Source organism: Triturus cristatus, chromosome 6 (assembly GCF_964204655.1).
Source record: "Triturus cristatus chromosome 6, aTriCri1.1, whole genome shotgun sequence".
In the NCBI taxonomy this organism is placed as follows: Eukaryota; Metazoa; Chordata; class Amphibia; order Caudata; family Salamandridae; genus Triturus; species Triturus cristatus.
In genome coordinates, this window is record NC_140589.1 from 152,071,612 (window position 1) to 152,085,967 (window position 14,356).

The following is a 14,356-nucleotide window of genomic DNA, read 5'->3' on the forward strand; positions in this document are numbered from 1 at the left end:
TACTCCACAGGGCGTACCTCACACGCGAACTGATTAATAGATACTTCCATCGCATGGACACGGCTTGCCCCCGCTGCGCGGAGTTGGGGGCTGGGCTGGTGCACATGCTGTGGAGTTGCCGCAAGCTGCGCACATATTGGGAGTCAGTCCACGAGGCGCTGCATATATGCACAGGCCGTACCATACCGTTTGAGTGGCCCGTCTACCTACTACACCTATTCGGCAGAAAGCCAGCTATGGACGTCACCTCCCGTTTCCTCAACTTGGGGTTACTACTCACTAAACACTGGAAGGCACCGGATCCACCACACACACGGGCATGGTGGTTTTCACTCCAGGCATGGGCCAAGGCTGAAGGCATAGCTCTCCTGAGAGAGGAAATACTGGGACTTCGGAGGACACCTATCACGGCACAGTGGGACGGTCTCCTGCAGGCCTTGACACGGATTGAGGGGGACACGGTGGAGAGACACACTGCCCAGGGGGGAGGGGTGTCCCCGGAGATTGCTGAATAGGTACATGCGGTCTGTTAGCCTGCCAAGTAGTCAGCTGCGTAATGCCTGATGCCCAGGGTGGGCAATGCCGGGTTTCCTGAGTGGGACTGCTCGTTTGGGGGGTGCTTTGTGGGGGAGGGGGGGCGGTGGGACTGGGGACATAATGTGAGATATACGTTTGCAGGTCGGACTCTGCTGCTGTTCTTGGTTGCTGGGGGTTCTTGACGTTCTGCCCCCCTGTTTATGTTCTCTTTTATTATCTGTACCCGCAAGTATCCTGACGAATTTGAGTGGACTCTGTGCACTATACCACTGGACCTATCATACCAAAGCATGATATTGTGTATCGTACTGGGGTTCGTATTATTACCACTTGGTCATTGAAACCATTGACTGTCGGTGAGAGGTCCCCAGGTTTCACGGTATGACTCCTCTGTTATAGCCTACTACTTTATGATATGGTCAATGTTAATCGAATCCTGGTGCTTGTCTGTAAGCTGTAAAATTTGCAAAACAATAAACAGATAAAAAATTTTAAAAAAGAGATAATTTCGGACTTACATGTTAATTAGTCCATATTGATTCCAACATTCGCTCAAAATCCTTCCAACCCACTGTTAAGTACATTGCATGCTTTAAAATGGAAGAGATTATGGATTTTGTAACTTGAAAAGCAGATTTGGCCAAGTACAAGGAACAGACAGTATTATCATGTCCTCTATATTTAGCTACTTCTGGACCTAATTTTCAAGATCTGAAAGAGACACGTTAGTGATAGATTCCTTACCTTAGAATATTCCCCAGGCGTCAATCTGGATCCGGAAAGTTTTCTGCTTAGCAGTACCCCTGCGTGCCAGTAGGTGGCGCCGTGTGGCTCCGCGCCCATCACTGGCGTCGTGCACGCTGGGACGACGTCATGAAGGCTAATGAATTGGACTTCCTATGTATTACGGAAACCTGGTTAAAGGAAGACTGTAATCCAGATATAGCGGTTGCGTTGCCCCCTAATTTCACTATGTGTAGGAAAGACAGAGAGGATGGCAGGGGAGGGGGAGTAGCTATTATACATAGAGAGATCTTACAATGGAAGACCTTTACCTTGCAAGGGCTAAAAGGAGTAGAAAATATGGGCTTTTGTTGCACCATAAACAACTCCTTTTCCTTCTCTGGGGCCTTGCTATATCTGCCTTGCTATATCGGCCTCCAGGTAACTGCAATCTCTTCCTTGAATCTTAGGAGATGCTCTTAGCGAGGCAGTGCTTAGATATTCGAATTTTTCACTGCTCGGAGATGTTAACCTACATTTGGAATGTGATAACAGCCCAGGAGTTTCATCTCTCCTGGAAACGGTCACCCTACTCGGCCTGAAAAAAGTGGCTCAGGGACAAACACATAGAGCAGGGCATACGCTGGATGCGGTCTGCACCAAACTTATGTCACTTCAGATAGGAAATCCAATTCCACAAGTGTGGTCTGATCATAGCTTTATCCCTTTTGCCTTTCCAATTTCTAAAAAGGCCGGTGTAGTCACGAGTAACAATACGAGTGTACACAGGCGGAAATGGCAGTCATTAGTCTCCAATCCCACCTTAATAGCAATAGCCCAAGACACGGTTCCAACACTCATGGGGGAACCGGGAGAGGACTCGCTCAGGTTCCATAATTGGTTAACATCTATAGGGAACAAATTAGATCCTCCTAAGTGCGGTATTCATACGACCAAAAGGAAAAGCCACAATGATCCCTGGTTCTCATAAGAACTGGCGGATCTTCATTTGCATTGTAAGCAACTTGAACGCAAATGACGAAGGGGATATGAAGTAACTAATCTGCAAATTTTTAAACCATTTAGGAAACAATATAATTTGGCTATTAAAATAGCTAAACAATAATATTTCCACAATCAAATCATTATGGCAAAGCATAATCAGAAAGAAATATTTAAAATCGTAAAATCTTTCACAGATCCTAAAGCTTTACACTCCGAGATCCCTCCGTCCCTTACGCTTTGTAACGAAATTGCTCTCTACTTTGAAAATAAAATTAAGAGCATTCAAAGGAACTTCGAGACTTATAGACCTCAGGATTTCTCTGATGGAAACTGCCTCATTAGCTCAAACGAAAGAGGCAATATTAGCCTGTAAATCAGGTTCTCCACTGGACTCATGTCCCCCGACTTTCCTTCACCATATCATTGATGTGATTAATAAAACAGTGAACTCCTCCCTAGCCTTGGGCATAGTACCAGAAGAATGGAAATTTGCTATCGTGAAGCCCCTTAAGAAAAAACAGAATGATGATCCATCTAATTTATCTAATTATAGGCCTATATCCCTGCTACCAATTTTGGGTGAGATCACAGAGAGAATAGTCTACAAACAACTCTCTAGTTTTTCTGAGTCTACATCTATTTTTCATCCCCGCCAAACGGATAGTGGCAGGAAGGCAGTCCTGATCCTTTTGGATCTGTCTGCCGCTTTTGATACCGCTTTTGATACCATCTCGCATGATATCCTGCTTGCCAGATTGAGATCTTGTGGCATTTCTGACCTTGCACTGGCATGGATTACATCTTTCCTGTCAAATAGAAAGCAGGTTGTCTCTTTGGGCTCCTTTCTATCGTCAGAATGCACCGTTATTACGGGTGTCCCACAGGGGGCCTCTCTTAGTCCTCTTCTATTTAATATATATATGGCTCCACTTATTTCATTGATCTCGACTTTTGGGATCGAAATTACATCCTATGCTGACGATACCCAACTGATTCTGTCATTGGAAGAGAAATCTACGAAAGCCGAAGAAAACTTTAAGGCATGTTTTACGGCAGTCATCAAATGGATGAAAAATAACCACCTCTGCTGTAATACTGTTAAAACAGAAATCCTTCCAATTGGAAAAAATAACTTTTTCCAACATAAGGATTCACCGATCCTTAGATGCCAGATGACACCGCAACCACCCCTTCAACGGTAGAGGTTGCAAAAAATCTGGGAGTATGGTTTGACTCTTCTCTTTCTTTTAAACCTCATGTTCTAAAGCTAACAGGGACTTGTTTTGGCCTCATTAAAACATTGGAAAACGGTAACAGTAGCTCTTATACTATCGCGGCTAGACTACTGTAATAGCCTCCTGGCAGGGATGAATAAAGCTACCCTGAGGAAACTTAAAGTAGTTCAGCATGCAGCGGCCAGATTGGTTCTAGGGCTTCCTCGTAGAGCGTCTGCCTCTGCCGCTTTGAAAACTTTGCATTGGCTTCCGATTCACAAAAGAATTTTGTTCAAACTACTGTTGACAACTTTCAGAGCATTTCGCTGTTTGGGTCCTGCTTATCTTTCCACAAGATTCAAACCATATATTACAACAAGGACACTTAGATCTAGCTCTGCAAATCTACTTACAGTATCTGGTTTCAAATTGTCAACTAAAGGAGGGAAATCAGCAACGGTCTTGGGTGCAAAGGCGTGGAATAGTCTGCCAAAGGAACTGAGAGCGACGGAACAGGAAGAGCCGTTCAGAAGGGCCCTAAAGAGTTGGATCTTTGGAATATCAGATGTCTGCTCTTCGGCCCTGATTTAGTTTTTACACTGTTATAGTCGATCTTAGTTATCTACAGCGCCAGGAGACTTCGTTAGGAGTGACAGATGCGCTATATAAGCCACACTTTTCATTTCACTTAGGCGCCGCCCATGGGCGCTGATGTCAGTTCTTTCTTTTTCCGCGCCGAAAGCACGGATTGAGCACATACCTCGGTCAATTTTTGACCACTTTTAGAGACTTTTTGTCTTCTCCTCTTGTCTCCTGGTGCACGTAGGGATGCCCGGCTTTAAGTCTTGCGGGTCGTGCCACCGTAATATGTCGGTGGCGGACCCCCATGATGTCTGCCTCTACTGCCTGGAGACCGATCACGACTCCCGGGACTGCCGTGCCATGGCCCGAAGGTATTGCGGGAGCGGCGCCGGAAGTTGCTGGAGGTCCGGCGCTCCGGGTCTAGGGGCCGTTCGCGGGACCGCAGCCGTCGCTCCTCAGACTCTAAGTCTTCACCTTCAGATTCCGATAAGCGATGCCATAAGAAGAAGAAGAAGTGTGTTCGCTCTCCGACGTCCCCCCGTCGCTTCCCGGAGGCGGACGTGGGGGAGCCCTTGCGACTCCTCTGGAGCCTGGGAGTCCCGCGGCCTACCCGCTCTACCAGGGTCCGTCGGCGACTCCCGAACAGCGACAAGAGTTCCTTGCTGCCTTGGACTGCCTGTTTAGGCCTCGGGCTCGTGCCGGCAGGCCCCGTGTCCAGATCCTGTTGACCCAGCAGCACCGCATCCGGCGCCAGCCCCGGAGCCACTGGATCCAGCGTCCGCTGCTACGGCCCCGGCGCCACAAGGTGCCACGCCGCTGGCCCCGGCGCTGCCCTTGGCTCCGGCCCCAGCGCCGCCCCGGGCTCCGCCACAGGCGCCGCACTGGGTGCCGTTTATCCCGCCCCTGCCTCGGTTCTCGGACCATTTCGTTCCGACCTGGGATCCTCATTGGGATGGGGCACCGGTTCGGCCCCGGCCGGCGCCGCACCGGGCGCCGCTGGCCCCCTCTCCGTCTCCGGTCCTGCCGCCGCGACCGTCTCCTTCTACCCCGGAGCTGGTTGAGGACTGGGACGGTTCAGAGGACCCCCTTGCGCGGCAGTGTGACTCCCAGCAGGATTGGGTGAATGACCTTCAAGACGCGGGTGAACTTGATGTGTCTTCTAACCCGGGGTTTGCCTCGCCTCCGCCTACTATGTAGGAGGGCGCTTCCTACACTATGGTGCTGCGTCGAGTCGCGGAGGCTCTCCATCTTGACCTCCTTACGGTGGCCCTTAAGACCAACCTCCTTACGGAGGTGCTCCAGACGGCGTGTACGTCGTTGGAGCCTCTGCTCCCTTTCAATGAGTCCCTTACCGTAGTCGTCTTGGGAACTTGGTTGCGGCCGGCCTCGGGGGCGCCGGTGGATAAGAACGTCGCTAGGCGTCACCGCCCGGCGCCTGGTGATCCCGCCTTCTTGACCACTCACCCCACACCTGAGAGCCGGTTCATTCAGGCCTCGACATCGCAGAGTGCCTTTCCCTCGGCTCCGCCGGACAAGGACTCTAAGAGGCTGGACCAATATGGCAAGAGGTTGTTTTCTTCTCAGCCATTTTGGGGTTGAGATCGGTTAATACCACCTGCTTATTGGGCCGTTACTCCCACGCAGTGTGGTATTCGGTGGCAGAGGTTCTGCCTCAGTGCTCTGAGGAGGTCCAAGCTGTCCTTTCCCAAGCAATTGTGGAGGCCAAGGATACGGCGAAATTTACCATCCGGTGTGGTTTGGACACCGCTGATTTGTTGGGCAGGGCGATTTCCACGACGGTGACGTTGCGGCGCCACGCCTTGTTGAGTTCCACTGGCTTCTGACCCGATGTCCAGAGCTCACTCATGGGCATGTCCTTCGATGGCTCCTGCCTCCTTGGTGATAAGGCTGACAATGCCCTGGAGTGCTTTAAAGACTCTCGTGCCACGGCCAAGTCTTTGGGTCTTTCCTCGAAAACTCCTGCCACAACGGGGTTTCGTTCTTTTCGTGGCCAGGACAGGTGTACCCAGGTGCGCTCTTCCAGCAAGCCTGTGCAGAACCAGCCTCAGCGAGGCCGCGGACGTGGGTTCCGCAGGGGCGGGTCTGGTAACCAGCGTGCGGGGCAGTCCACTTCCACCCCCACTGCTTCCGCCTCAAAACCTTCCTAATCCAAGCTTCAGGGGGCACCCCACGCCAGTGGCGTGAGATTACGTCGGACAAGTGAGTGCTGCAGATAATCTGCCAAGGTTACTCACTCCCCTTTCTGTCCTCCCCTCCAGCCATGCCACCTCGGTAACACCGCATGTCGGGGGATCATTGGGCTCTTCTCCGTCAGGAAGTCACGGCCTCCTGGCCAAGGGGGCCATCGAGTACGTTCCCAATCAGGAAGTAGGGAGGGGTTGCTATTCCCACTACTTCCTGGTCCCCAAGAAGGACAAGGCGGGCCTGCGCCCCATCTTGGACCTCCGGGACGTCAATCGCTTCCTCAGGAAGGAGAAGTTCGAGATGCTGACTCTAGCTCAGGTCCTGTCTGCCCTGGACTCTGGAGACTGGATGGTAGCGTTGGACTTGCAGGATGCTTATTTTCACATTCCCGTCCTGCCGGCCCACCGGCGTTACATGCGGTTCACGGTAGGCCAGGAGCATTTTCAGTTTGCCGTGCTCCCCTTCGGCCTTACCAGCGCCCCTCGGGTGTCTACGAAGGTGATGACGGTGGTCTCAGCTCATCTACGCAGGTCAGGGGTGTCAGTCTTCTCCTACCTCGACGACTGGCTGTTGAAGGCGGGTTCACCCCAGGCAGTTGTCTCCCACCTCCAGACAACGGCCGACCTCCTGCATCTGCTGGGGTTCTCCAACAATGTGCCGAAGTCGCACCTGAGTCCCTCTCAGAAGCTCCCTTTTATCGGAGCGTTTCTGGATTCAACGCTGTTTCGGGTTTATCCTCCCGAACAGCGAGCCCGGGATATTCAGGCTATGGTTCCGTTCTTTCAGGCTCTATCCCGGAATTCAGTCAGGATGTCCCTCCGGCTTCTGGGCCTGATGGCCTCCTTCATCCTGCTGGTGCCGCATGCTAGATGGCATATGCGGGCTCTGCAGTGGGACCTGAAATTCCAGTGGGCGCAGCATCAGGGCAACCTGTCCGGTCATGTCCAGATCTCAGAGGGCACTACGCGGCAATTGCAGTGGTGGTTCACAAATCGCAATTGGGTCAATGGCAGATCCCTCTCCCTTCCCCAACCGGAGCACACAGTAGTGACGGATGCGTCCCTCCTGGGCTAGGGGCCACATGGGAGAGGCGGAGATCAGAGGCCTCTGGTCTCCGGCGGAGTCCAGGCTCCAAATCAACCTTCTGGAGCTGCGGGCGATCCGGCTTGCACTGAAGGCATTCCTACCCTCTGTCCGGGGAAGTGTAGTGCAGGTGTTCACGGACAACACCACTGCCATGTGGTATTGCAACAAACAAGGCAGAGTGGGGTCGTGGACCCTTTGTCAGGAGGCTCTGAGCCTCTGGACGTGGCTGGGACCTCAAGGCATTACCTTGGTGGTTCAGCACCTGGCAGGTTCTCTGAACGCCAGGGCGGACGAACTCAGCCGCCGGTGCATGGTGATTCACGAGTGGCGTCTGAACTTGGACGTGGCGCAAGGTCTCTTTCTGCGATGGGGAGAGCCTTGGTTAAATCTATTCGCCACCGAAGAGAACGCGCAATGTCATCAGTTCTGCACGTTGGAATTTCCAAGGCGGCACTCGCTCTGAGATGCTTTTCGTCTCGAGCGGAGCTGCGGTCTGTTGTACGCCTTTCCACCTGTACCACTTCTGCCCAGAGTGCTGAAGAAGATCAGGCGCGAACGGGCCCAAGTTATTCTTGTGGCTCCGGACTGAGCTCGAAGAGTATGGTATCCCGAGCTACTCAGTATGAGCATCGATCTCCCGATCCGTCTGCCTCTTCGGGGGGATCTTCTGTCGCAGCAGCATGGGACGGTCCTCCACCCGAACCTGTCCAGCCTCCGCCTCCATGCTTGGAGATTGAGCGGCGACAGTTGACGCCTTTCGATCTTCCTCCTGAAGTCTGTGATGTCATCTTGGCAGCCAGGCGTCCCTCCACTAAAATGGTGTACGCCTGTAGGTGGAACAGATTTGTGGCATGGTGCACAGCTAAGACTGTGGATCCCCTTTCTGCCCCTCTTTCTAAGGTTCTCCTGTTCCTTCTTTCTTTGGCGCAGCAGGGCTCTGCTCTGGGCACTCTTAAAGGTTATCTTTCGGCTATCTCTGCCTTCCTACGGCTTCCTGATCAACCTTCTCTTTTGAAGTCCCCGGTTGTTAACCGTTTTCTTAAGGGCATTACGCATACGTTCCCACCTGTGCCCTTCATAATGCCTCAGTGGGACTTGAATCTTGTCTTGACTTTTCTGATGTGTGCTCCCTTTGAGCCCCTTCATAACTGTCCCTTACGTCTTCTTACTCTCAAGACGACTTTCCTGGTAGCTATCACCTCTGCCAGGAGAGTGAGTGAGCTCCAGGCTCTTTCTTCCAAACCTCCTTTCCTTTCTGTTCATCTGGACAAGGTGGCTCTGAGGACAAATCCTTCTTTCTTGCCAAAGGTTGTCACGCCCTTCCACATCGGGCAGACCATCACTTTGCCCACCTTTTTTCCGCCTCCGCATCCTTCACGGGAAGAGGAGCGGCTCCACCGTCTGGACCCTAAACGTGCGCTTGCATTCTATCTGCAGTGTACACAGTAGTTCCGGGAGGATGATCAGCTCTTTGTTGGCTACGTGGGCCCCTAAAGAGGTCGGGCGGTGCACAAACGGACCGTCTCCAGGTGAGTCGTTCTGTGCATCAAAGCATGTTACTCCTTGGCCAAGAAGGAGCCTCCTGTGGGTCTGCGTGGCCATTCGACCAGGGCTACTGCAGCCACTAGTGCCTTGGGACGCGGTGTCCACTTGCAGGATATTTGTCAGGCAGCTACGTGGGCCTCGCAGCACACGTTTACCAAGCACTACTGCCTTGACAGCCAGTTCCGGAGAGACGGCTTCTTTGGCCGTTCTGTGCTCCGTGACTTTCTGGTGTAATCTTGTTCGCAGCCCCACCACCGGGGTTGGTATTGCTGGGGTATCTGTTCTAAGGTAAGGAATCTATCACTAACGTGTCTCTTTCAGATGCACAAGTTACTACTTGTGTAACGATATATCTGTAAGAGACATTAGTTAGTGATAGATTCCTTACCGCCCAACCCATCCTACCCGTTCTGCGAACTGATTACTAGGGTTAAGGTCATCCCCTTTTAGGGCCCTAGTTTTATCCACCAAAGGTCAGTTTCTCACATGACTCTGCGTTTCGCCGCGGAATGTTGTGTACAAAACTGACGTCAGCACGCACGGGTGACGCCTAAGTAGCCTCCGTGACGTCGTCCCGGCGGGCACGACGCCAGTGACGAGTGCGGGGCTTCACGGCGCCACCTACTGACGCGCAGGGGTACTGGTAAGCAGAAAACTTTCCGGATCCAGACTGACGCCTGGGGAATATTCTAAGGTAAGGAATCTAGCACTAACTAATGTCTCTTACAGCTATATCGTTACACAAGTAGTAACTTGTGCATTTACACATAATGGTGTAAGATGTCACGACATGTGGAAATACACATCAGTTACCTTGTTATGGATAAAAGCTTTCCAAGGTGGCCACCATGTGCACACCCCGTGCCATTTTGGATGTTTTAGTTTACAGTTCAAACATGTATGACATCCATTTCGGAAGTAAAATAATAAATTTAACGGCAAAGCCAATATCTCCGCACTTGCATTGTAAAGGCGGCCCCTGTTAGCTTTGCCCTTGCTTGTTTCCGTAATTATTCTATTGATATTTCTACAGAGCATTGTGTTAGTGATATCCTCAGCTATTGTAAATGTTTCTTGATAATCGCTTTATTGAACATAAATTGTATTGGTATTTACTGTCAGCAGCTCTAATATCCGTATTGAAAACTTTAATACTTAATCGAAATTCAGTCTTTATGTCAATGATTATTTCCCAAAATAATCCTATTTTTAACTTTTCCTTTGTCTCTTGTGCAGGTTTCAATAGCATTTTGCCATACTTCTATGTTATATATTTTATCTGCTTACTTGTCCATCGTGAAGCCCGTGATGAGCGACAGTGCAAGAAAAAATATGGTGTGGCATGGGAAAAGTACTGTCAACGTGTGCGGTATCGCATAGTTCCCTATCTCTACTGATCTACTCCAGACCTTCCCATACAAGCAGTACCATACCTGGTTCTTTTCTAGACAGAAATGAAACTATTTCATTATATAAATGTATCTGGATGTAGCAACACATTTTTTACTAAGTATAGCAAAATCTAAAATGGCATTTGAATACCTTTTTGCATTTAATATCGTCTTTATAATGTCTTAACTCACTTATTGGCAGCGTTACTTGTAATTGAACACATTAAGTGTTGTCAAGTGCACAGTTTGGTTTCTTAAACGTACTTGTCAACAAAGTTACTGGATTTCATTGTTTACCTTTCACTTCCATCATAAAAATGCTAGGTTGTTTGCCCTATCGATTAATGCTTATATCCTTCCCCAATCCATTCTGTTGGCAACTATTGACAACTGTGAGGTGTAAACAGTATCTAGTTTGTGATACTTTAGGAGTTGCACAGCACATCTTCATCGCAAGTCCTTTAAGAGTTAATCTCATTTCCTTTACCAACAAAATGAAGAAACCAAAAACAGGCCAGCCGTTTTAAGCTCATGTATACGAAGGACGCATTTCGTTTTTTGATAGTTGGTGTTTTTGTGTTGTGTTTTTTACCTACTACCTTTGCTATTTCTCCTGCAAAAGGTCTGCTTCAACAACTAAAGGGTCTGGGTAAGCCACTTCTTCAGGGCAGGCACTTTATGTCCACTAATAGTGTTGGCTCCTTGTAGCTTTGTTCATAGGTGTCTACAAATATCTCTATGAATTGCCTTTAGCCGGTGCAGTTTATTTGTAGAAGTTTCGAAGGTGATCATTGTGATCACTTCTAAACTGTATCAGAATTAGGAATTTCTGTGCTGAATGCAGTGCTCAGATTGGTAACTAATTCATGTTCATGAAACCGTTTCCTCTGCAAAGGAATACGTAGCCCTATTGTCATTGGGCTGTATTGCATACAGTGTCTCGATTCAGTGGCACGATTTCTGAGACCTGGTGCACTTCGGTACTACAATAGTGCCTGCAGATGCTTAAACAGCCACTTCTGTATGACATATCACATTGGTGAATATGTGCGCCAATGTGATCTTCAAGGAGGGAAGGTGGGGCTTCCTTTATTTCCATGGGGGTTTGGACCCATGCAAATCAAATGAGGGAACACTGTACCTGCACCATATTATAGACATGGGTACAAAGGCAAAGGAGCTATTAGAAGGCACACTTACTAAGTGTCACAAAGAAGTGGTGAATAGGATGAGGATGTTCCTTGAGAGTGACATTCCCTTACGGGCAAGTGTACCCACTCTGCATCTGTCTGTAGAGGAGGTCTTTGTTCCCTTTCAAAAGCAGACCACATTCCCACCTGCATAGTGAATGACGGACTGGCTACTTCAAACAAACTATCCTCCTTCCACTTATGCGCTGTCCCAGGATGGGTGTAAGTTTACATCTGCACTAGCGCACAGCATTAACTGTAATAGGAGCAGTGCCTGCTCTGCGCTGGGTACACCCAGTTAAAGATACGCCATTGTGCAGACCAGACAGTGCACTTTATATGATAGGGACACGTCCTGTTTTATCAATATACTATGAGGTAAATGCTCCCCATCTGTGGGCCAGATGTACTCAACTCTGGTCACAAAATACCAGTTGTATTTTGCAATCGGTATTTTTGCGACCAGAGTGCTCAATTGCAAACCGATCGATATACTGATAAGTCTGTCTACAAATTACTGATTCCTAATTACCCGCAATTCAACCTACCTCATTAATATTGATTAGGAAGGTCGCTAATTGCGACCCACTAGGAATAGCAGCCATCACAGTGACGGTGGCTTGCAGAGGTCAGCGGACCCCTTCCCGTTTGCGAGTGGCTTACCCTCTCCTTAGAGGAGGTGATAAAAGTTATTGTTTTGCGACCTGAATTCTGTTGCAAAACATTAATACATAGTATTCTAATTTGCAGTCCCAGAGGGGGGTTATTTAGGGCGTATATTCAAAATACTGAATCCGTATTTGGTCACAAACCCAAATTCCGATTAGGTAACGTGTTGCAGAATCGCAATTCGGTTTGATACATATGAAAAATCCTTTTTGCTATCGCAAACGGGCCAGTTCTGTGACTCTGGCCGTTTGTGACTGCGAAAAGGCTTTGTACATCTGGCCCTATGTCCCTGTATTTGATCTTCCCATTATTCACTTGACTCAGACTCTTGAATCCGAGTCGCAAATTAGGTAAAACAAATTCGCACTGCATTCCCTAAACTTAGATTTGTAAACTTCTGTAATACAATTGTTTGTGATTGACTGTAATTGCTGGAGTTCTTTTTCATAAATAATTCGCTTTTGTAGACAAATATTTACTCAAGTAAGTGATTTCCTCCCTTTGTTTAAGTATTTTGTTAAAACATATGCTAAGCCTAAAATAGTTTTCCACCTAAAATCAGATGGTCTGTATCATCGATCAGTCATTGTATCCACTAAATATTCTGTTGTGGTCCTAAAATGTCTATTCAGAGCTGTCATTTCAAATGAACACCTTCTTTTCTTCCCTGACCATTAAAAGCACTCTACCAAAAATGCAGTGGTAGGAGTGCACCTGTCCAACAGATATAGAAACAAGTCTATATGTTTCATAATACAACTTAAAGTGGCTTTAAATTCAGTTTCCTTTGTCTCTCATTCCCATTACTGAAGATTTTATTTTCTATTATCTGTTGAGTACTGCACAGATGTATGGGAAATAGTTCAGTGAATATGTCCCCAGAAACTGTGCTCAATCCAGCTACCCCAACAATATGTTTATTCTATTTTCTGGGTTTGGACTCCAGAATGTTTTGACTTCTAAATGTTAACTTAGCCAGCATGGCTGGTATATGAATTAGAAAGTAAATTACCTACACAAGGATTTGTTTTAAATGAAAAATAGTAAAAAAGAAAAAAAATCACACTAGCACTGAAATCTTAAAGCTATTTTATGTAAAAAATAAATAAGTGATGTGGATTGTGTAGCTTTTTAATACATTTGTTTTTATAGCCATGCTCTTAGCCTTTTCAAACAATCGTATTTTAATGTTTTTGTCATCGATTTTGTTTGATCGTTAATGAGATAGTTTCCATTCAATATAAATGTTGAATCGTTATGTATATAACTTTTATGTTATTTCACACAATACATTTATGTGGAGTGTTACATTTTCGAATATTAAACTATTCATTTGAAAGATGTAATATTCCTTACAGTGTATATTTTTGTAATTTTTTAAGCATTGGCTGTACATTGTTTTTACGAGGTATGCATTTGCTTTTTAGGACTAAAGTCCTTCCAAAAAATACACATTTTTTAGAGGGCTGTTAGTTTGTACTTTGGTTATGTAAAGTACTACTACTATGAATTCATATGCATATCAGTTTACATATGTTTTTGCGAAGTGTGACTAGAAATATAGGCAGTCATTTTTAATCCAAAGCTTGAGTTTGGCGTTGCTACCTCAATTCTATATTCTCAGTAAAGATTAATTGGCAAAGAAACAACATAGCTTTAATGGTGGGATGTTATCATATTTAATTACTCCTAATTAGTTTGACTGAATATCTATTGTAACTAACTTTCTAGAATATTTTAATGTCCTTACTTTAACTTCTGTACAAGGCTTTTACAATAAATTGTAAATATCCCACATTTTTCAGGGTTGTTCCCATGCAATTTTTGGAGTTTAACGTGTGATTGTAAAAGCAATAAATGTAAATTTGAATTCCTTTTTTTCATAAGTATTGAAACTCGATGCATAAATGACAAACTTAATTGACTAAAAGAATAAACATTTGTAAATTTTGTTTGCCAGGCCAGCATTTTCAAAATAAATTGCTTACAACAACCAAATTCGTCATTATCAAACAAATCTCAATTTCTGTTTGAATGAAGCAAAAGGTTTTTCTCCTTTATGCCAACTGTGGTGGATAATGTGTATTCATTTTCATTGATTATGTACTGTCTGTTAACATAAAGCAATGTTGCATTTCATTAATGGGTTTGATGGGCACAGAACTTGAAGCAGTCATGGAGTCGCATTTTTGTTTTCCACCATAATAGC

At 47.1% G+C, this 14,356-nt stretch overlaps 1 protein-coding gene across 5 annotated transcripts in view; it reads left to right on the plus strand.

The window, feature by feature from the left end:
- LBR (lamin B receptor) overlaps positions 1–14,145 on the plus strand; it is an 806,934-nt gene extending 792,789 nt beyond the window's left edge. For all 5 annotated transcript variants that reach the window (XM_085610386.1, XM_085610387.1, XM_085610389.1 and 2 more), the window contains exon 14: positions 10,134–14,145. In XM_085610386.1, coding sequence (XP_085466512.1) covers positions 10,134–10,294 — 161 coding nt within the window. In that variant the 3' untranslated portion in view covers positions 10,295–14,145. The remainder of the gene's footprint in view (positions 1–10,133) is intronic.
- The last annotated feature ends 211 nt before the right edge of the window (positions 14,146–14,356 follow it).